Below are 22,027 nucleotides of genomic sequence, written 5' to 3'. Positions count from 1 at the left end.
GTACTGTTTGTAATGCTTGCTCTAGTATAGAACACTTGTAAAATTATAATCTATAAACCATTGTAACCTTGATTGTTTTGGAGCTAAAACCTATTGTAACCTTGATTGTTTTGGAGCTTTTCTCCCCAGGACCCCATTGAAAACGGGTTCATATTGGCCCAATGGACTATCCTGGTAAACCAACTGCAAATAAATAAATATATATGTATATATATATATGTATATATATATATATATATATATATATATATATATATGTTAGTATATGTATATATGTGTGTATGTATGCACATTTATTCAACAAACACAGAGGTGTGATTTAATGTCAATGGTACAGATGGCCAAATGGTGGATATTTCAATAGTATGGAATGTCAGTACGGGTAAGTGAGGTTAGGGGGGTTGAGAGTGTGTGTCTATGTAGGAGTTAGGGTTAGGGTCGGAATGAGTGAAGGATGGGTGCTGTGTGTTTGTGTGAGTTTGTGTATTTTAGGGTAAGGGTTAGGTTAGGGAATAGATGTAGTGTTGTTTGTGTGTGTGTTTGTAAATGCTTGTGTGTCTGAGTCTGTCTTGTGTAGTGGCAGCGTTATGGTATGGTTTTAATGACTAAGTTGTTATGGGAAGGTTTTAATGACTAAGTTGTAGGGTTAGGGTATGGGAAGGGACAGCATTAGGGTTAAGGTTAGCACCCATTACTAAGGTGGTGCAGGGGGAGTGGAGCCCATCACTAACTTTCTCCACCAGGGCCACTGATCTGGAATGAGAGGGGAATCGCTACCAAAGAAAACAGAGGTTTTGTTTTTTGCAGTATGCTGCAAAGTTGCCCAGTGTGCCAAAGACAAATCCCTGCACTTCTGAATGCTGCAAACTCCACACTGTCATTCATTCTGAGTGACAGACGAATCAGAATCCAAACAGGAGAAGAAAAAGGGAGGGGAGATATCTGTAAATTGAGAATACCTTAATGAGCTGGATTCAGCAGCCAAAAGAAAGGAAAGGAAATTAGAGGCAACAAATATCTAGAAATTGTTGTTAGTCTCTTGCTTGTGGAAGAATCTGAATAGTTGTCATCTCATTTGGGAAAGGATGACTTCAGACCTACAGTTAGCTGCCAGCACTAGTGGAAAGTAAAGAATAGCAGTTGCTTCAGACAAGTACATAGCAAAAAATAAAATGATGTGTCTGCTGCTGAGCACTAATGCAGTACCAGCAATTCTGTCCAAGTGTGAAGGCCATACCTTTTTAATTATGATGATTTTTGTGTCTTCTTTCATTGTATAGACTTTGCCATATTAACTTTTAAAACTGAAATGTTTTAAGAAAGGCAAAGATAAGTTCTCTTTTAACCTGTTGCAACATGGATGGGTAAGAAAAATTGCTTTTGCTCTTCCTTTTCAGGATGTTATCAGTTACCTGTGACACAGAAATATAACAGAGCAGCAGAGAAGACTGGACATATATACTATAATGGGTTAGTACAGTAGGATAGAACACTTAAAAGGGGAAAAGTGGATCTGCTTCTAAGCAGAGTCCAGTATACATACTATCTACCTCTTAGCACAAGAGAACTGGACAGAGCCTAAAGTACTGGGGGGCAAAGTTGCAAAAATGAAGACAGATTTTAAATATTACTATATTAAAATATATATTAAATATTACTCTTATAAACTGCGTTTTCTAAAGTATATGAAGTTTGAAACTCAAATGTATATTATTATTTGGTGGCTTCACTCCTCAGTGATTGTCCGGAAATCACAAATTTTATGAGGAACAGGTCAAAAATATGAAGCAGAAATCTGGACATTCTGAGAAAAATAAAGACAGCTGAGAGGTATGCTAGCAGGAGCAGAACATGAAGGATATGTGAGTTAGTGTGGGGACAAAAAATAGGCTATTGATTGCTGAAGACTATGTCATAATGGGGATTAAAGGTTTTAGAAAGTTCAAAATGGGAGACCAGATATTAGTGAAACTAGTCTTGGGGCTTAGATTCAGTAAGACATAGAAGTATGCAACCAAGATGATAACTAAGGGGAAGGAGTGGATGCTTGTTGTGATACATGTAAGAACCAATGATCTGTCACAGGAGATAGCTGAGGTGATTGCAAGCAGGATCTTTGAAGGTTGTAAAGAGATACCAAGAGAGGAGGATGTAGGCAGATTTCTCAGTAGTGTTAGTTTTATTACTGGTTGTCAGCATGCTGAGAAAATAAAAGGTTAGAGATTATAATAATTGTTTGCTGCATTGGACAATAAAAAGGCCTGGGGCTGCTAGGAGGATAGGGGGACCTCACAGAGAGACCCATCTGTATAAAATGGACAGACTCCAGCTTAACTCATACAATAGACAACTTTAGGTAGCTTTACTTTGCAGTCATTTAAGTTTGAAAAAAATATATAGGACATTTCAAGTTGTGATACAAGAAAATATGAGGACATTTTCAGCATCACAGAAACTTAGACTAGTATAGGTTATTCAGGAATGACAGAAAAGGAAGAGGTGAAGTAGCAATCCACATAAAGGGAGGCATCTGATGTAAGACTAGTGAAGAGAAAGAACACCAGACCAAGTATGAGGATTAGGAGCAGGCAAGATCAGAACCTAGGTTAAATGCTCTAGCAGTTAAAGTAGAAGGGGTGGGGGCTGGTGGACTAATACAGAATATCATCCCCAGAGATATCAAGGCTGAATAATGAGAGATTGAAGGATAGAATAAAGGAGTTTGGCAGGTAGAAAAGGGTAATGCTCATTGACAATCTCAATCTTGCAGGAGGTGACTTGGAGATTCCATGGTGGTTACATAGTAGAGTAGAAACAGAAGCTGTCTGAGGTCTTGCATAAAAAGAGGTTTGGCCATCTAGTGTGTAGGACTCAACCAGAAAGAACAGTATTCTGGATGTAGTCCTAACCAAGAAAGAGTGGTCATAGATGTCCAGGTGAAGACCCAGTTAGCACTCACCATGCTACTCTGTAATTTAGTTGTTGAAGTTGGAGATAAAAAACAAAGATAAAGACTTTGGTATATTTTAGCTGAGTGTTTTATTCTGAGATGGGGAGTGGGTCACAATAAAAGCAAACTGAGTGATTAAACCAGCTGTGTGAGCAGATTAGGGATTGAGTACTGACAGCTGTGAGCAAGTGCATGAGGAAGAGGGAGAAGCAAAAAGAGGAAAGAACCAATATCGCTACATAGAAGTGTGAGCATAACAAATTGGGGAAAAAGCAGAGCCTACAATAGATGGAAAAGAAAGCTGATGATAGGAATAAAACATAGTACAAGAAGCCTAGCAGAAAGGTGACAAAAGTGGAAGATGGAAGGAAGTTAGTTAGAGGTATCAAGAAGGGGACAGAGTGCCATTTTAGGTACATATCAGAAAGGAGAAAGGAAGAGGCAGATATGACAAGGCTAAGCAAAGATGTGAAGGAGATCGATAAAGGACTAGATCCCAGCAGGGGAATTGTCAGGAATATGTCCAATTTGCTGGCAAACCCCTGATAACACCCTTCAACAAAGATAGACTATTAATTATATGTGGAATGGACCACAAGCAGCAGAGTGATGCTAGTGGCAGCCAAAAACAGAATGCTGGGTGCATACTCAGGGGTAGAATTTGCAGAAGAAAAAGGTAATGTTTTCACTCTTCTGGGCTATGGACAGACCACTCATGAAATACTGTGTACAGGTCTAGAGTTTATACAAGGAAAGGGATATCATGTTCTGGAAGAAGTCCAAAACAAAGCCACTTGGGTGGTGCATGAAATGGTGTGAAAGGGATGTGACTAGAGACTAGAGGAGATAGAACCTTGTTCACTAGAGACCGGAAGAGACAAGGGGACATAACGATAGACAAAATTATGTAAGGGAGTTTTGAGCAAGACAGGCAGAGGGGAAAGGAGACGTCACAGGCCATAGATTATAGGGACTAAGTGCTTCCTGGATCTCTCAAAGTACTTCTTCAGAGAGAGAGGGAGTTGTGACCCCATGGAATGGACTACCTGAATAAGTGGTGAAAAGGGAATTCATTAGTATTTAAGAGTTTGTGGATTTTATGGAGAAAGGGTGAAGAAGAAGGTAGGGATAAAGGACATTTAGGTACTATAATGTAACCATTGACAATGCTCTGTATAAAACATATAATGATTCCAATAGTATGTTTTTGCAGATGTGATCATTACTATGTATTTATTTTTTTCTCTTTCATGGCTATTCCAAAGCAGTCTTTTTCTCTTCTACTGCCCCCATTTCTCAATTTCATATTATTTATTTATTTATTTATTTTTTATCTGATTTGTGATGTAGTAGAACTTTAAAATTAGCTCTGGGTGGAAACTGGAGAAATGATTATTATTATTATTATTAGTAGTAGTAGTAGTAGTAGTAGTAGTAGTAGTAGTAGTAGTAACAGTAGTATTTGGTCCTTCATACACAACCATTCTGGCCCACTGCAGCACTATACAGAATTGATTGTTCATCTCTTCTGGTGAGTCATAGCTGCTATTAGCATGGGTGGGTGTTGAGTAGTAGTACTACTGGTATTGATAGTAATACTAGTAGCAGGTGGAGGAGTAGCAGCAGTAGCAGTAGGAGGAGGTGAGTAGTAGCAGTAGGAGGAGAAGTAACAGTAGTAGTAGTAGTAGGAACAGTAATAGTAGTAGGCCTTCACTTTAGAAGTAGAAGGTTATTTCAATATGCTCATAAACGTCCCCTTGCAAAACTCAGTAAATTCTAGAGTATGGTGTGCAGTGAGATCCGCTATTGGACCCTGCTCTCATTAATGCAATCAGCTTCCCAGCAGTCAACACTGCTGTTTAGGAAGCTAACTAATCCACTATGTTCCCTGATCTTCACAGATGAAACTGATGTTAGGGGCACAAGCCCCCAAGACACGCAACCTTCTTCCATGTCATAGGGTGGGAAAGCTAACAATGACTGGTCTGTTATTGTCCTCAGGCTGGCCTCTCCAACACTCATGCTACTAAATAAACCTGTGTCCCCTTGGTCTCATTCAAAGTTCTGTCACTCTGAGCCACTGAACTAGCAGAAAACTGGTGTCCATTTATCCACATTAACAAATGAAGCATATAGATATATACATTGAGTAGAAAGAGGAGGAAACAATTTTTGACCAAGTTTGACACCATCATTGTGCATGCCTCATCATTATTTTGCAAGATTTTTCTGCCTTGAAAATTTGTTTTTAATTTCTACAGGGAGCGAAATTTCCATGGGAGAGTGCAGTGACTGGAGAGGAGGTTTGTCCAGAAGACATCTACGGAGACCAGGAAATCCACATTAATGGAGACATATCCTTTGCATTTCAGCAATACTTCTATCTCTCCCAGGTACTGAACTGTAAATACTGTTTGAAAGGAATGATATGTGTGAAAGAAACAGTTCAAAATGTGAAAGAGACAGACTATAGCATTGTTTACCTTTAAAACATGTTTTTGTAGCATAGTTTGTGGATGAAAAGGGACTGGGCACAAGTTCAGTTACCCAATCAACATATAAATAAAATTAAATCCCCACTTGAGAACTGTGGAAATATAGGAACCCTTGTCTTTCTAGACTGCTGTAGCCTTCTTGGGTGTCCCAGAGGTGGCTATACCACCGGTAGACAAATTACTGGATAGTCTCTTGGTGTCAGGGAGTTGGTGGCTCCTCATTTACTGCTTCTCCCTTGCAGGATATGCGGTTGATTTCTCTGCACCTCTAGGTACTGCCTCTTGTCCATTTCATCCCAAGGAGTCCTAAGTGAGGGACCTGCCTTGGTAGAGTGTTTTTAACACCTTTAATAAATTATCACTTAAGACATAGGCGGGCATATATTACTATAAAAGAAAAAAAAAAACATAGTAACATCTTCCTGATTATATACATTACGCATATATATATATATATATATATATATATATATATATATATATATGTTTATATTTTAACCATCATCAGTCCAGCATTACATAAATTGCCCAGTTCCCACTTTCCCCTTAAACCTCATTCCTCCTCAAGAGTATCCTTCTGTATGTATTGTTTCCACAGTTTCTTTGTATTTATATGTAATTTGCGCCATCCCTTTTCTAAAGATCCCATTTCCAGTACTTTTATCTTTGTTAAAATATACAGGACTTGAAATAAGGTTGGTTTTGACTAGTTTCCATTTTCTAGGAATTGCTTTTTGTGAAGCTACCAGAATTAAGCGTAAAAGGCCTTACCATGCAGAGACAATTTAGCTCAACAGAATCATTTCTTTAGTTACACCCATTTGCTCACCCAGTATTTCTGACAAAGTACTGTGTAGGGAATTTGTAAAATCTTCCAACCCATTACAATTCCAAAACATATGTTCCCAGTTATCTCCTTCCACATCACACCTCTAACATTTGACATCTTCCAGAGGAAAAATTCTTTAAAGTCTGCTTGGGGTATAAAAATGCATATGCACCATTTCCAAGCAAAAATCCTAAACCTTCTAGACATGCATACTTGGGGGAACATACATTTGTTTCCTTGTGAATTGCGTATCCAATCTCTATTCCCAGTCTTTTCCTACTGCCTCTGACTACCATACTAGTTATATCGTTGAATTTCTAAATGACTTATTTTCTTTACCAATGGCTATATATATATATATATATATATATATATATATATATATATATATAAGCAAGTAACAAAAGGGAAAGAGGACACCCCTGCCAGGTTTTTCTGTTCAGACTCAACCTCAACCTATCAGAGAGGAGCCCTCCCACTTTATTTCTTGCCCCCAGTCCTTCATAGATCCTCCTAATTAAACCTATTATTGTATCAGTGAATGCAAATGCTTCTATTGCCCTACTCACAAAATCCCAGCTTACTCTATTGAATGCTTTCTCTGCATCAAGACCCCCCCATCAATATTTGTTGTTTTTTTTATATTCTTTTCCCTCTAGATCATCATTGTTCTGTTAATAATGTAAAACGTGTGCGTACACTCCACAAAACCACCTTGATCTGTATCTATCCATTTTGGCAACACCTTTGCCATTCTTTTAGCTAGTATAGACATAAACACTTTACAGTTCTGGTTTAAAACTGAAATGGGTCTATATAAAGCAGGGTCTTATGGCTCTGTACTTTCTGTAGGTATTACAGCAATCACAGGTTTTTCCCAAGATGCTGTTGCTTCCCCTCCTTTTAAAATATCTTAAAAATCCTTTCAGATCTTTATCACTTTCTTTCCTCCTAACTTCCAGATTTTTCCTCCTAACTTCCAAATTTCCAGATGAATACAATCTGTTCCTGGAGACTTTTCTACAGATTGATTATACATCATTGTTTTTTTTTTATCTCATCGCTTCCTAGCTGTTAATTGTTGCACCTCACCTACTTTTAACCATGACATACTTAAGTCTTCCATAAATATTTCCATTTGTGCCCTTTTATTGATTTCCACATTTCTCCGCTTTATACAAATTATCATAAAATTTCTGAAACATCTCTAATACCTCTACAGGATCTCTGGTTCTTTTTCTTGTTATAGGCTTCCTAAGTTTTGGGGAATCCTTTTCTACTTTCTGTTACCTAAATCAATCTGCTAAAAGTTTGTGCTCTGGAGTTATCAAAAAACAGTTTTGCCTCTTTTTATTCCCCTTATTCTATAATACTTTATCCCTTGTCAGCCCCTCTGAATAATTCCTATTACTTCCTAACCATATTTTTTTCTTTTATTTCTATCTTATTTTTAAACTCCATTTTCATTTTATCCCACTCATTAGGTATAACTTCTGAAGAAGTTTCTATCTTCCCTAATAACTCTCACATAATTGCCATTACCTATTCCTTAAAGTATGGTAGGAAAGTGCCAGAGTCTAATTTTTATTTCATTATTCTGCATTTGTATCTTATTTTTTATTGGTACATGATCTGAAATATTTACTGGATGTGTCAACATTTTCAGTTCAGTGCAGAGGTTCTTGTGAAATCTAATTTCTATCTAGTCTACCCCAGTTGTTGTACCTTGGAGAATAATAAGTAAATTCTCTCCAAGTTCCTACTAAAGAATTTATCTTTCATACCAAATATTTTCATAGCATTTCTTAAGAAATCTACCCTCTTTTGTTATATTTTCCCTTATTGGATCGCAGGTACATCTTCACTGTTGCAACTCTAGTTCCAGTCCCCAACTATAAGTCATATTCCCTGCTGAAAGCTGATTATTTCTCCCAAAATTTTTGTAAACTCCATAATTGCAGTTTTTGGTGTAATATGAGCACATGCCATTATAATCCTCCTCCACCCTTACCAGTAGCCCCTTACTACCCCAAAATTACAATAATTTTGTTTTTTTACCCTCTTCTGTCACTATTGGAGCTCTTATAGCAATTAGTATTATTACTTCCCTTTTCCTTTGTCCTTGACATTCTGATGAATAACCATCCTGAAATCCTTTCTTTATCAATTTCACATTCACATTTCTTTTGAAACGTGTCCTGCACCATTGCAATTTGCACCCTGCATTTCTTAATATAATTCAGTGCTGTTACCCTTTCATCTGTACCTGTAAGGCCATTTACATTCAGAAATAATGTGAACAGCATAGCTGTTATAATAAGTTATTGTTCCCACCAATTATACATGACAGCTTTTTGAATGTGCATTTCCAACTTTTGTGTTACATACACAGACTTTTTTGGCAAGTTGATCTTTTATGCAGTTGTTTCTTGCCCTCTCCATTTGAACCTAAGTTAGATTTATCAAGACTTTTTTGTTTTAATGAAAACCCTCAAACAAAAAAAAACTAAATACATTTTCAGAACATCCCCATAACCTGTTCACTTAGAATAAACACAAAAATCTATGTACATCTTCAAAAAAATAAAGTTTAACCTTCCAGATAGGAACAATTGCTCCAAATCAACAGTGGCACCCACAGGTATTACCTAACCTAAAGATAAGGTTTCCCATATTACGTGAGTGTTACAGCTTGTGCTTCAACTTACACTTATTTCTGTCTGTTATTTCTGTTCCCCTTCTAGATGTGAAAAACAGCTTGTATGCTTTCAGAAAATGTTATCTTTTAGTCTTAAGGAAAAGTGCACTGGATATCTTTAAATAAATTTAAACAGTGTACTGTTCTGTTAAATGCATTGACGTATTAAGGCTGCTAGGGAAGCTGCTATCACTTATTCACTGCTGATAATTTCAAACTTTATTTTTTACTGAACCGCTTGCCCTTGTACCTTTAAATTCTGCATTTCCCTCAGAACAATGCACAGAACTCTCAAGATTAATTGCTTGCAACTTCCAAGATGACTGCACTTTGAGTAACAGCTTAATTCTAGCTCCCCCACTGTAAAATCAGAAACTTAGCAGAGAAAGGCAGTGGACCTATACGTCTGGGTAAATTTCAGTAACTGGCTAGTACATGCACTGCCTGGATGCCAGGAAAAAAGAAATACAGAGAATATGAAGGAGAATCAGCTACAAAAGGTAAGGGAAAACACTAACTGGGAAAACTACTGCAGCTGTTCAGCAAAAAGTAGTGCAAGCTTCAAACATGACTTCCAGTAACCTAGAGGAAAGTATAAGACAACTGCACACAGACCTGATTAAAATAAATGAAACACTGATGGAGTATGTCAAGTCAAACAACAGAAGGCTGGAAAAACCAGAAGATGCTTTAAACAGATATTCAGATGAGGTGATAAAACTACAAAACTCAGAGGTCAACGTGAAGAAGAGATTTTTCAAAAATAACAGAATTAGAGGACAGAGTACATAGGGGAATCATGAGATTTTTTGCTGTACCAGAGAAGCTGGAAGAAACAGACTGTGTTAATTTTATGAACGTATAAGTAAGCAACTGAACTGCTATTCCACAGCAGAAGTTGTTAATTGAAAGGGCACATTGTGTGTATGCTCCAAACCTGGCTATGAGAAAGCAACCTAGACCTTTAATAGTAAAGATCAATCTTACCAACAGAAGGAGTTGATTCTGACAAAATTGTGGCAGAAAGGCAAAGTACTAAATGCGGGATACAGCAGAGTGTTTGTGGAGAATGACATCAGGCAGATGGGTAAATTTATTCAGTTATTCAGGGAATGTCGAGATGCAGGCATGAGATTTAAACTGCTGTACCCAGATATCTTTAAAATAATTTTCCCAGGAGGGACCAAGTCAGTTTTTGATGAAGTATATGCTAAGGAGGAAATACAGAAGTTTGTTCAACAAAAAGTGATCTGTGAAACAGGAGATTCTACTTCTTGTTCTTCTGGTAATAAAGAACACAGAGAGACTGTGCCAGTGAAGCCTTTTCCAAAGTTTCAATAAAAAATGCTTGAGAGAAGGAAAAAAACACAAGAGTCGACTAGAAGAAATGAGAATATGTAGGAAGTGAAGCACAGACAAGATATGGGAGATGGAAATGAACAGGAATAAAACCAATCATTTTGAAATTGACAAATGTGGGATTACAAAGCAATAATTATATTTGCAAAACATGACTTGACAAGCAAATCTGGAAAGATTGGACTTTTTTGGACTTTGTTAAACTTGTAGGGGACTCTAAATTATATACACTACATTTCATTAATATTCAGAAAAATACTTAGGGGAGGGGAAGAGGAGTGATGAAGTTAACTGCAAGTAAAACAAATTTGTTTTTCTTAATGGTACTATTGTAATAGCATGTGATTTTCTTTGCATGCTATAAAGTAAAGTTTTCCTGGTTATTTTTAAAAGTAATGGGGATATTAATGTAAATAGGTGCTCCTGTTTGTTTTCTCCCTTCTTCTGTGTTTCACTTTTTTCACTTTTAAGAAGTGTAGGCACTGCAATATACTGAAAAAGAAGAAGAAGAAAAATCTGGTTAAAAAAGTATGACAAAAGAAAAATCAATGTACTTTTTCTCAGTCTTGCATAGAGGAATGACAGGATTAAGGCCCTTAGCTTGATCTAGTAACAAGTTTTAAGAGAAAGCACGTAAATAAAAAAGTATATTAAATATTATGAGGCTTTTTTCTAGTAAATACATGTATGCTAAGTAATTTTCTATCCTGTTCTTGTGTCTCTAGGAGACAATCTGATAAAGAGAAATGGCTAGGAGATAATGTTCTCTGAAAGCATTCAGATGTTTTCCCAGCTGAGAGAGCTACAAAGATAAGATAAAAACAGACAGTGAGTATAAGCACAGGCTGGCCCGTGGGTCTTTGCATGGATAACCTTTCTTTTAGGTTACCTCAAGTTTGTGAATGTGGCTGTCAGTTTGGAACATTTGTTCCTATTATGAGGTTAACACTTCAATATTTGCAGATGTACATAGTTTTGTGTGTGATTAAGTTAACAGGCTTTGAGGGGTATTTTGAGGGCTTTCAATAAAGCAAAAACTTTTGTAAGATGTGACATAGCCTCAAATGGATATGACAAGTAACAACCATATAAAAGATCAACCTGCCAAACATTATATATCTGTAACACAAAAGTTGGAACTAGAATTTAACACAAAAACTGTTGTACATGAAAGGTGGGAATAATAATTTCTTAAAACAATGATGCTTTCTGTAATGTCCTCAAATGTGAATGGTCTCACAGATAAATACAAAAAAGAAAGAGTAGTGAACTATATTAAAATATGTAAAGTGCAAATAGCTATGCAACAGGAGACACATTTGGAAAGTATTGAAAATGTGAATTTTATAATGAAAGGTTTTCAGGATGGTTATTCAGCTGAATAACTGGGGCAAAGGAAAAGAGGAGTACATATATTAATTTCAAGAGGAGCTCCAATATTGATAGAAGAGGATAAAAAAGATAATAATTGTAGTACTAAGGGGCTACTGGAAAGGGAAGAGGATTACACTGGTTTGTATTTATATTCCACCTAAAACTTGTATAATGGAGCTTAAGAAAATTCTGGGATAAATAATCAGCTTTCAGTAAGTAATATCACTTATAGGTGGGGACTGGAATATGATTTGCAACTGTGAAGATGTGTCTGGTGGCCCCCGAAGGGAAAATGTAACAAGGGTTGGTAGATTTTGAAGCCATTTATGAAAATATTTTGCATGGAAGATGTGAATCCAGTACTAGCAGTTTGGGGGGGGTTACATATTACTCCCCAAGATTCAAAACTGGGCCAGGCTAAACCAAATTTGTATTTCACAGGAACATTTGCATTTAATTGAAGGTCTTGATATTCACTGAATAACTATTTCAGATGGTGCGCCAATAATAACTAAAATAAAAACACAAGGTAATGAAATAAAATCATGCATGCACTGGCACTTTCCCACTTATCTGTTGAAAAGGGAAGAATTTAAGGAATGGGTAGTGTAAATTGTTCAGGAGCTATTAGAAAATATAGTAATTTCTTCTGAAACTATAGCTAGGAAGTGAGATAAAATTCAAGAGGAGTTTAAAAATAGCATGGAAACAAAAGAAAGGGAGCCATGGTTAAGAATTAATAAGAATTATTTAAAAGGACTGACAAATGTTAAAGTATTGCAAAGTAGGGGGAATCCCACAGAACAAGAAGAGAAACAAAGGCAGAATGCTGAACAGAAAATAAGGGATTACCACAATAATGTGCATGTGTTTAGGAAGACTGCTGTTAAACCACTGTTTTTGTTAACTCTAGAGTTCAAAAATTTTCAGCACAATGACTCAAGCAACAGAAAGTATAAAGGGCTGTAGCCAAACTTAGGGAGCCTATAATAAGGAAAATAAGCGATCATTTAAGAAGTATTAGAAATATTTTGGAAATTCTATGAAAGTCAGTATAAGCAGAGAAATATGGAAATCAAGAAAAGGTACAAATGGAAATGTTTATGGAAGAATTAAGTATGCCAAGGTTAATGGTAGATGAGGCTCAGTTACTAACAGTTGGGATAGGAGGAGATGAGATAAAAATGGTGATGTACAGCCAATCTACAGGAAAGTCCCCAGGAACAGGTGGTATTCCTGTGGAAGTTTGGAAGCTAAGAGGGAAAAAAATGATAAAGATCTGGAAGGTTTTGTTTAACAGTATTTTAAGAAGTACCAACATCCTAGAAGAAAGTGGTCGCAGTCGTAATAGCTAAAGAGTGTAAAGATCCAGCAGATCCAGCTTCATACAAGTCCATTTCAATACTAAACCATGATTATAAACTGCCATTCTTTTAGCCATTATAGATATAAACAAAGTGATGCCAAACTGATAGTAATCAATGTGGTTTTGTGGATGGGAGGCAAACATTTGACAACATTAATAGAGAAATGATGATAGATACAGAGGGAAGCAAAATATATAAAAATACCACTGTTGTTGGTGGGTCTTGATGAAGAGAAAGCATTTGACAGAGAAAGCTGAAATTTTGAGTAGGGCAATGGAAGCATTTGCATTCCTTGATAAAATAATAAGTTTATTTAGGAGAATATATGAGGGATCAGAGGCAAGAATTAAAGTGGAAGGATTCCTCTCTGATAAATTGTGTCTGAACAGAGGAACCAGGCAGGGGTGTCCTCTTTTTTTTCCTTTTGTTATTTTCTTTATATTTAGAACCATTGGCAAAGGAAATAAGAGACTCAGAAATTCAAGGATATAATTGATATGGTAATCAAGAAAAGTTGGCTTTATTTGCAGATGATATTTTACAGCTGATAAAACCAGAAAAGGACATTTCAGTGTTGTGGAACATTCTGAGACAGTTTCACTTCATTTTGAGATACAAAGCTGATGAAGATAAAACAATGTATTCACACACAAATCGGTTCAATAATACCTATATTCATGGGGGCATGATAAAATGAAGCACTTAGGATTAAAAAGGATTATGTTATGGCAGATAAGGATATGTGGCAAGAGACTAAATAAAAGATAATATAAAAATGGAGAAATTGGAAGCTCTGTCTTACAGATATGGATAACAAAATAAAAATAGTGAAAATGTTTTAAGTCCCTTTAGTATTATATACAAGTCAGGAATACGGTGTCAACCAGAGGAAAAGTTGTGGATACTAATTAATAAAGAGTTGAAGGATTTTTTTCTGAGAGGGGAAAAGGGCAAGACTCAAATGTGATAAGTTGATCCTTCCAGTAGAACAAGGTAGTTTGGGATTACCTGATTTGAAGGCACATTTCAAAGCTACACAGTTAAGGCTCCTATACATAGCACAAGCAGAAAACAGTAACATGGAGAAGGTTGTCAGCTCACCCACCACTACATATTCACATATTACCACTACTCATACACATAGTACGCATCCAACACTTTAATCCCTATACACGGAGGTTCTGTCAAAAAACGTAGTGCCAGAGACCTCCAAAACACAAGACTGCTACAGCTAACATAGTCCCCACAGCACCCATGACAAATAGCAATACCAGTGTCTCACCCACGAGGCCCATAAGGCGTAACATTCAAAAAACATGTTTTCTTGTCACTGGAGACAGCAAGGTTTTTACCGACCATGGCTTCCCAGGCTGACAGGAACTGGATCCCCTTTGAATGACACAACAACTCACCAGGTTGTACAAAGAGAAAGTCATGGTCATCTGCCTGTCTGGTGCCAGGATTCATCAAATCACACGTGCACTCAGGTCTCTCAGCAACAAGTACCATTATGAGTCTGTCCTAGTTCATGTTGGTATGAATGACCTGAGATGTACTTCACTAGACTATATGAAGAGAGACATGGTTGAGCTCTCTGACTATGTGTCATAGGCAGGTATGTCCCTACCCTGAGCAGCATACTGCCCTTCCCTAGAATGATGCCACAGAATAAACAAAAAATGATTGATTTCAATAATTGGCTCAGTTTTTGGTGTCATTCAAAGGGGATCCAGTTCCTGTCAGCCTGGGAAGCCATGATAAACAAACATTGCTGCTTTGCCAGAGACTGCTAGCACCTGGCACCCCAAGGCTTTGGGCTTCTGGCAAAGGGTCTTGCCTCCCCCATGATGCCTTTTTTAGGCAAGGTCTCAAAAACATTACCAACGTAAAATTAACCAAGCAGAACAAAATAAAGGCCATGCTGCTAAATGCTAGGAGCTTAAACCAAAAACTGCACTCCCTGGAAGCACTTCTATCACTAGAAGATGTAGATGTCTGTGTGGTCACAGAAACCTGGTTTAAGGCCTTAGAAAGTAGCCCAGCACTGCAAGGCTACAATGCCTTCCACACGTTTAGATTGCAGAATGAACGTGTGAAATCCAAAGGAGGCGGTGTTTCAATCTATATTAGAGATAAATAAACCTCCCATCTAGTTAGACTGGACAACTCCATAGAGTTGCTCCAGGTCCAGGTTATGGTGGGTAAAACCCCCATTAAAGTCTTAGACAGGTGTAGATCCCCTCCGTGGGTCATGACACCCATGAAGCCTACTTAACAAAACTGAAGAGAATCCAAATTTTACTGAGCACACTGGTTATGGGGGATTTCAGTTATCCCACTATCAACTAGGAAACCTACACTAGCCCAAACTCGCTGAAGCAAAAGTTCCTTGGCTTTGTGAATTCAAATGCCCTGGAACAAATTGTTCATTCCCTGACAAGAGGAACAAACATTCTAGATCTGGTCCTCATTAACATGTCAAACAGGTGCGCTGCTGCAACTGTTAGACCCTCATTAGTTAAAACTGACCACAAATCAGTCACCTTCAAACTGGCACATCAGAACTAATAAAGGATGAAATAAAAAACCTTCACCAAGGCAAACTATACCCTCCTAGGTGAAGGTGTAAGTGCATTCCAAGCCCCACCCCAAGCTGGAAGTCATAACTACGCCAAAGCTTACATGAAAGCCATGTACAATTACTTGCATAAGTGTATAAACATGGCTGTAGTAAGCCAGACCCCAAGTAAAAGCAAGTTGCCATGGTGGACATCCAGCATCAACAAACTCTACAATAAACACAAAATTTGCTGTCCAAGAAAATAAAGACAAGGCCCCAACAATGGAAAAACACCCTCCTCCACCTCAACAGACAAATAAGACTTGTCAAATTCTCCAAGAGCTCCTCTGAGAGAAAACTAGCAAGTACTGCCAAAGATAACCATAAGGCCTTTTATAGCTACGTATGTAACCTAAATGGTAGGATCCAAGCATGTGCAGAATTAGTGGCCAATGGTATCAAACACACTGATCCCACGGAGATAGCAAACCTGCTAGTGGATAGGTTTGGCTAAAATTTCACTCCCTTTTGTGAGGGACAGTCCCTCTTTGGGCAGTTGTGACCTGACAAAAAATTTAAAAAATGGCAAATGTCCTGAGATTTTAGGACAAAATTATTTCCTATATTTTATGTAATAGTTGCATAAAACAGATATTCTGTATCTAAAATACCTAAATGTTATAAGAAACAGAATAAGCAACTAAAATGCTACAAGAATAAGCTTTTATTTAGGCAAAAAAGTTAAGTTATATCCTTTGTACTGACCGTGGGTATGTGTCTGCCTGTAAAATCTGATGTTTGTACCAAAAATGCCCCACTTTGGCCATTTGAAAAGGTGGCAACCCTACTAATGTACAACAAACCCTCCGCCAAACTCTCCCCAACCTTACATACCTGAGGAACAGGTCCTCAAAGCCCTGTCCAAGGGAAAAAACATAGCCTCTGTGGGCCAGATTACATCCCAGGCTCTCTTCTAAACAGGTTAGAACATGAACTAGCATCACCACTAGGTACCCTTTTCAATCATACCCTAACCACAGGCTTTGTTCCTGTGGAATGGAGAACAGGTACAGTTATTTCCCTCCACAAAGGTGGCCAAGCAACAGACACAAAGAATTACAGACCCAAAGGCCTGACCAGCCTTTCCCTCCACAATGGTGGCCTAGTAACAGACCCAGGGAATTACAGACCCAAAGGCCTGACCAGCCTCATCTGTAAGGCCATGGAACATGTCATTATGGACCTCATAAATAAAGATGTAGGTGACCTCCATACCCTGGATCCTACCCAATTCGGCCTTGTAAATGGCAGATCTTGCCTGTTAAATCTGGTGGATTTCTTTGAAAGTGTGACCAAGGCCATTGATAAGGGCAAATCTGTGCAAACAGCATACCTTGACTTGGCAAAGGCTTTCAACACAATCCTCCATTCAGGCATTACCAGTAAACTTAACAAACTGAATGTAAATCTCTTCATTGTAAGATGGGTTGCCAGCAACTGCATATCAGCCAGCAGGCCTGTTACCAGCAGGGTGCCACAGGGGTCAGTGCTGGGCCCTCTATTGTTTGGCATATACTTCTCAGAAGTACAAGGAGTTGTGGTTGACCAAGTCTGCAGATGACTGCAAACTAGGTGCAATCACTGAATACCCAAATGATATCAGCATACTTCAGGAGGGTCTCACGCAGACCAATGACTGGTGTATCAGTCACGGTCTCAAACTGAATGCAAAGAAATGCATCATCATTCCCTTCAGCACAAACAGTGTTCCTTCACACTATCAAATCAACAACAATACCCTAAGTACCCATGAAGTGGTAAGAGACCTGGGATCACAGGTGGACTGCAATCTTAACTTCGACCACCTTGTCTCTACCATAGAAAGGAAAATTTTCCATGTAGCACACTTGATTAGTAAAGGCATCACCTCGAGAGCAAAAGAAGTTATAAAACCCCTATACTCTGCACGCACTTATCCGGCCCATAACTGAGTATAATGCCTCATTCTGCATGTACTGTACTAAGCACCTACAGCATTTAGAGAAACCTCAGAGGTTTTTAACAAAGAAGATCAAGAGGCTCCAGCATGTGCCTTACACAGACCTACTAAAGTCCCTGTCACTATAACCCATGTCATATAGACTTCTTAGGGGAGACTTATGTCTGGTTTACAGAGCAATCCATGACCCAAAGCTAATGAAATTGCTCCATATTTGTAAATCAAATGGGTCTAGGGCTACCCGTTCCAGGGACTTAAATATGTCCTTCAACTTAAACAGGACATGCTGGAGGAACAGATTTATCTCCCAGCAACTGCCACATCTTTGCAACAGGCTACTGATTCATGTGAAGCAGAGCACCTCTATGACACTGTTCAAGCTGAACCTGGACGAGTGGATAGGCCATTGTAAATTCTTACTAGGCATGGTGTCCACAGCTTTCCTGGACATGGGCAGTTGTCACTAAATGCAGTATTGGGTATTGACTAGCACTTATATGGTATTACATTGGGTTAAAATGACCTCTGGGTCAATAGCCTTGTAATCTCCTATGACCTTATCATGAAACTGGGAGTAATCTCAAGAAACAAGGAGAGACTGGGATTTAGGATGCAGATCCCTAAGGATGATAACAATAACCCTTCAGAGTATTATATTCATAAAGTACTAGAAAGTATTCTAAGAACTAAGCCAACATGGGAATGGAGAAAGAAGGTTCTGTCGGTATGGATGACTGCAACTGGGGTACAGAGAATAAGCAATGGGGGCTGGGATTTACTGGAGAAATCTGGTAGTAGAATAGGAAGAAGCCAATAATACATTTGGACGGCAGGCTAGAGACTGCCTTCCCTATCAAAGACTGGTATAAGAGTATAGGCAAAGAGAAATAAATAGGGGGATCCTAAGCAAAAGATCAGCACTGGTAGAGTTTTCAGTAGAATCTAGAACAGAAGCTGCTGTCAAAATGGGATAATTAGTATGACGAGGGTAGACAGGATTAAGAATAAGTATATTAGAGAGTCAGCTCAGGTTGGAAGGTTTGGAGACAAAGCCAGAGAGGCAAGATTACGTTGGTTTGGACATGAGCTGAGGAGGGATGCTGAGTATATTGGGAAAAAGATGTTAAGGATGAAGCTGCCAGGTAACAGGAAAAGACGAATGCCTAAGATAAGGTTTATGGATGTGGTGAGAGAGAACATGCAGGTGGTTGGTGTGACAGAGCAAGATGCAGAGGACAGGAAGAAATGGAAACAGATGATCCGCTGTGGTGACCCCTAACGGGAACAGCCGAAAGAAGATGATGAGTACGGCACATAAAACATTGCATGATAATTATAGGAATCAAGCAGAGGAGGTTAGAAAGGAACAAAGAAAGAGAGATTGGATAAACAATTCATAAAGAAACAATGAAAAAAACGCATGCATGGCCCCCAAATATTTAACAAATGCTAGAAAATGTAGGATATTTGCTTGGAAATGTTTTCATAGGTATTTTTATACCTCAGGCAGACTCCAAAGAATTTTTCCTCATGTAGATCGCAAATGTTGGAGGTGTGATGGGGAAGAAACAGGTAATTGATAACATATTTTTTTGAGTGTAATGAGTTTTCAGACTTTAAAAATTAAAAACAGGTAATTGATAACATATTTTTGGAGTGTAATGGGTTTTCAGACTTTAAAAATTCCCTGCAGACTACTCTGTCAGAAATACTGGGTGAGCAGATTGGTGTAACTAAGGAAATGATTTCTGAGCTGTGATACAGAATCAGAATTGCTTAGACATAGTAAGGCCTTGCTGAATTTAATTCTGGTGGCTGCCAAAGGAATTACTAGAAAATGGAAATCAAAGTCGCAAATATCACAAGCAGAAAGTTAGATTTCAAAGTGGAAAGGGATGATGATGAAAAAGAACAGAAATCATGAAATAAGGAGAGAGGTCGATCTTGGATGCAGATCCTTAAGGAGAATAACAACAGCCATACAGAATATTATATTCATAAAGTAACAGAAAGTATTTTAAGAGCTAAGCCAACACAAGGATGGAGAAAGGAGATTCTGCCGATGCCGATAAGGATGACTGCAATTAGGCATACAGAGAAAAGGCAAGAGGGGGCTGGAATTTACTGGCAAAAACCAGCAAAGGAAGCAAGGTATTAGGAGCAAATAACTAGTGAGGTAATAGAATGTGAAACGGCCAGGAAGTCATTTGGACCGCAGGCTACAGACTAACTTCCCTATCAGGGATTGATATCAAAGTATAGGCAAAGAGAAAGGGATAGGAGAATTCTGAGTGAAAGATCTACTCTGGTAGAATCTTTAGTTGAATCTAGAACAGAAGCTGCTGTTAAAAAATGATAATTAGTAGGGCATATAAAACACTGCATGATAACTATAAGAATGACTCAAAGGGGATTAGAAAAGATGGGAAAGAAAGATTGGAAAACCAGTTTACAAGGGAACAATGAGAGGACTTATGTATGGCTCATAAGTATGCATCAAAGTCTAGAAGGCTTAGAATTTTTGCTTGGAAATGTTTGCATAGATATTTTTGTATCCCAAGCAGACTCCAAAGTATTTTTCCTCAGGTAAAAGAGCAAATATTGGATTTGTGATGGGGAAGAAAGTGGTAACTGGCAACATATGTCTTGGGAGTGTAATGAGTTGGCAGATTGTAATAATTCCCTGCAAAGTACTCTGTCAGAAATATTGGGTGAACACATGGGTGCAAATAAGGAAATTATTTTTTTAGCTGGGGTGCAGGATCTGAGTTGCCTAGGCTTAGTAAAACTTTGTTAAATTTAGTTCTGGTGGCTGCCAATAAAGTAATTTCTAGAAAATGGAAATCAAAGTCTAAACCAAATGTATTTGAAGTACTGAATATTGTAACGGAGAAAAATGAAGTGGAATCTTTAGAAAAGGAAAGGAGCAAATTACAAGGAAGTAAAATGAAACAGAACACAGTACATGCAGTATAGTGAGGTTCAAGGAAAGGCAGGGGCAAGTTATGTGAAATTGGACTGATGATAGTTATAAAAAGAACATATGTGTATGTAACTGAAAATGTGTCACTGTGGTTTGTTTTCTTTTATATTAATGCATGTTTGCCTATCTCTTCAGTGATAATTTAATAAAGGTATTTAAAAGTGATTGCAGTTTCAAAAATGAAAGGGGTTTTCATTGAGGTTTGGTGGAGTGTGAAAGTAAAATGCATGTAATTTTAGACCAGCAGCTAAGTTATCTCTGTCACTGAACTCTTAGAAACTTGAGTATCCAGGCATTGTAGGTCTTTTGCAGCTGCTGGCCATTTACTTAAAGGGGTACTGATTTTTGTCATTGCCCAGTGACATCCAAGCTGTTGCCTGCATTTTGTAGGTCTATCTGTTCATTCTCCATCTGAGTAAGGCCCTGTCTGCAAGGCAGAAGATCAGTATGATTACTAGAACTTGGTTACTGTGTACAAGGCACAGGAAAGAAGCAGGAAGGGCCCATTATATCATGAGTTAATAAAAAGCCTAAATGGATTAGCTTGAGAGCAAAGAATGGCTCCAGAACTGTTTGATCCCTTGATAGTATTAGGTTCCTTGGTAAGCAGACTAATGAGTTATAAAAAAATAAAAATAAAAAATCAAGTTTCAAAGTTTGATCCTTCTCCAGTAACATTTCTTAAAGGAACTTTATTCCTGTTATTATTTTTTATTATTCTATCGCCATATTTATACTTTAATCCATGTATGCCAATACAATGAACATTCCACTCCCTCTTTCTTATTCTAGGATCTCATGTTCTTCAGTGAGAAGGGTGCATGGGATGTGGTCAAGGCCATTGCAGAGTACTGGAGTAGCAGAACATCATGGAATGTAAGCAGTCAGAACTATGACATCATAGGTAAGGGCATGTCCATTACCTCTGTTTTTGCTAACTGTCCAGCTCCCTCCTACTCTCAGTAGTACGTCTGTTTTCCCAGGGAGTATAACAATTATATGGGATTTCTTTTGCCACTCAGTTGTATTGTAGAGTTGTATTATAGCCATTGTCTATTTTAAACCTTGCTATTATATTGCAGAATGCAGCCACAGTTAACTCACATTTGGGCTGTTAGTGTCCCCTGGAAAAAATATCACAGTTGATGAAAAGGATAAAAATGCAAAGGAAGTTGATCTGACCCTAAGGATGTGACTTAGATTTGATGGCTAAGTTATTGTCAATGCACTGAATAGTATTGGATGCTTTTGACTGGTGGAAGGAGTGATTGTGAGATGGCCATTGGCTAAATTGCAAATCAAGAAGTAGAGAACAGAATGTATATTTACTGAATTACATACAAAGTTTATCATTATTGTCTTTTTACACTGGATCAGGATTTGTTCTGTGTTCACTATCAGAGCTCCTGAATG

At 37.9% G+C, this 22,027-nt stretch overlaps 1 protein-coding gene across 1 annotated transcript in view; it reads left to right on the top strand.

The window, feature by feature from the left end:
• Window positions 1–22,027, top strand: part of PGGHG (protein-glucosylgalactosylhydroxylysine glucosidase) — a 471,557-nt gene that overhangs the window by 199,094 nt on the left and 250,436 nt on the right. The window contains exons 6-7 of the mRNA XM_044082889.1: window positions 5,212–5,343; window positions 21,407–21,518. Coding sequence (XP_043938824.1) covers window positions 5,212–5,343; window positions 21,407–21,518 — 244 coding nt within the window. The remainder of the gene's footprint in view (window positions 1–5,211; window positions 5,344–21,406; window positions 21,519–22,027) is intronic.

The sequence above is a fragment of the Protopterus annectens genome, chromosome 9.part0, assembly GCF_019279795.1.
Source record: "Protopterus annectens isolate FY-2018-M chromosome 9.part0, PAN1.0, whole genome shotgun sequence".
Taxonomy (NCBI): Eukaryota; Metazoa; Chordata; order Ceratodontiformes; family Protopteridae; genus Protopterus; species Protopterus annectens.
The sequence above is the reverse complement of the archived record's forward strand: the minus strand, read 5'-3'. Positions and strand labels throughout refer to the sequence as shown.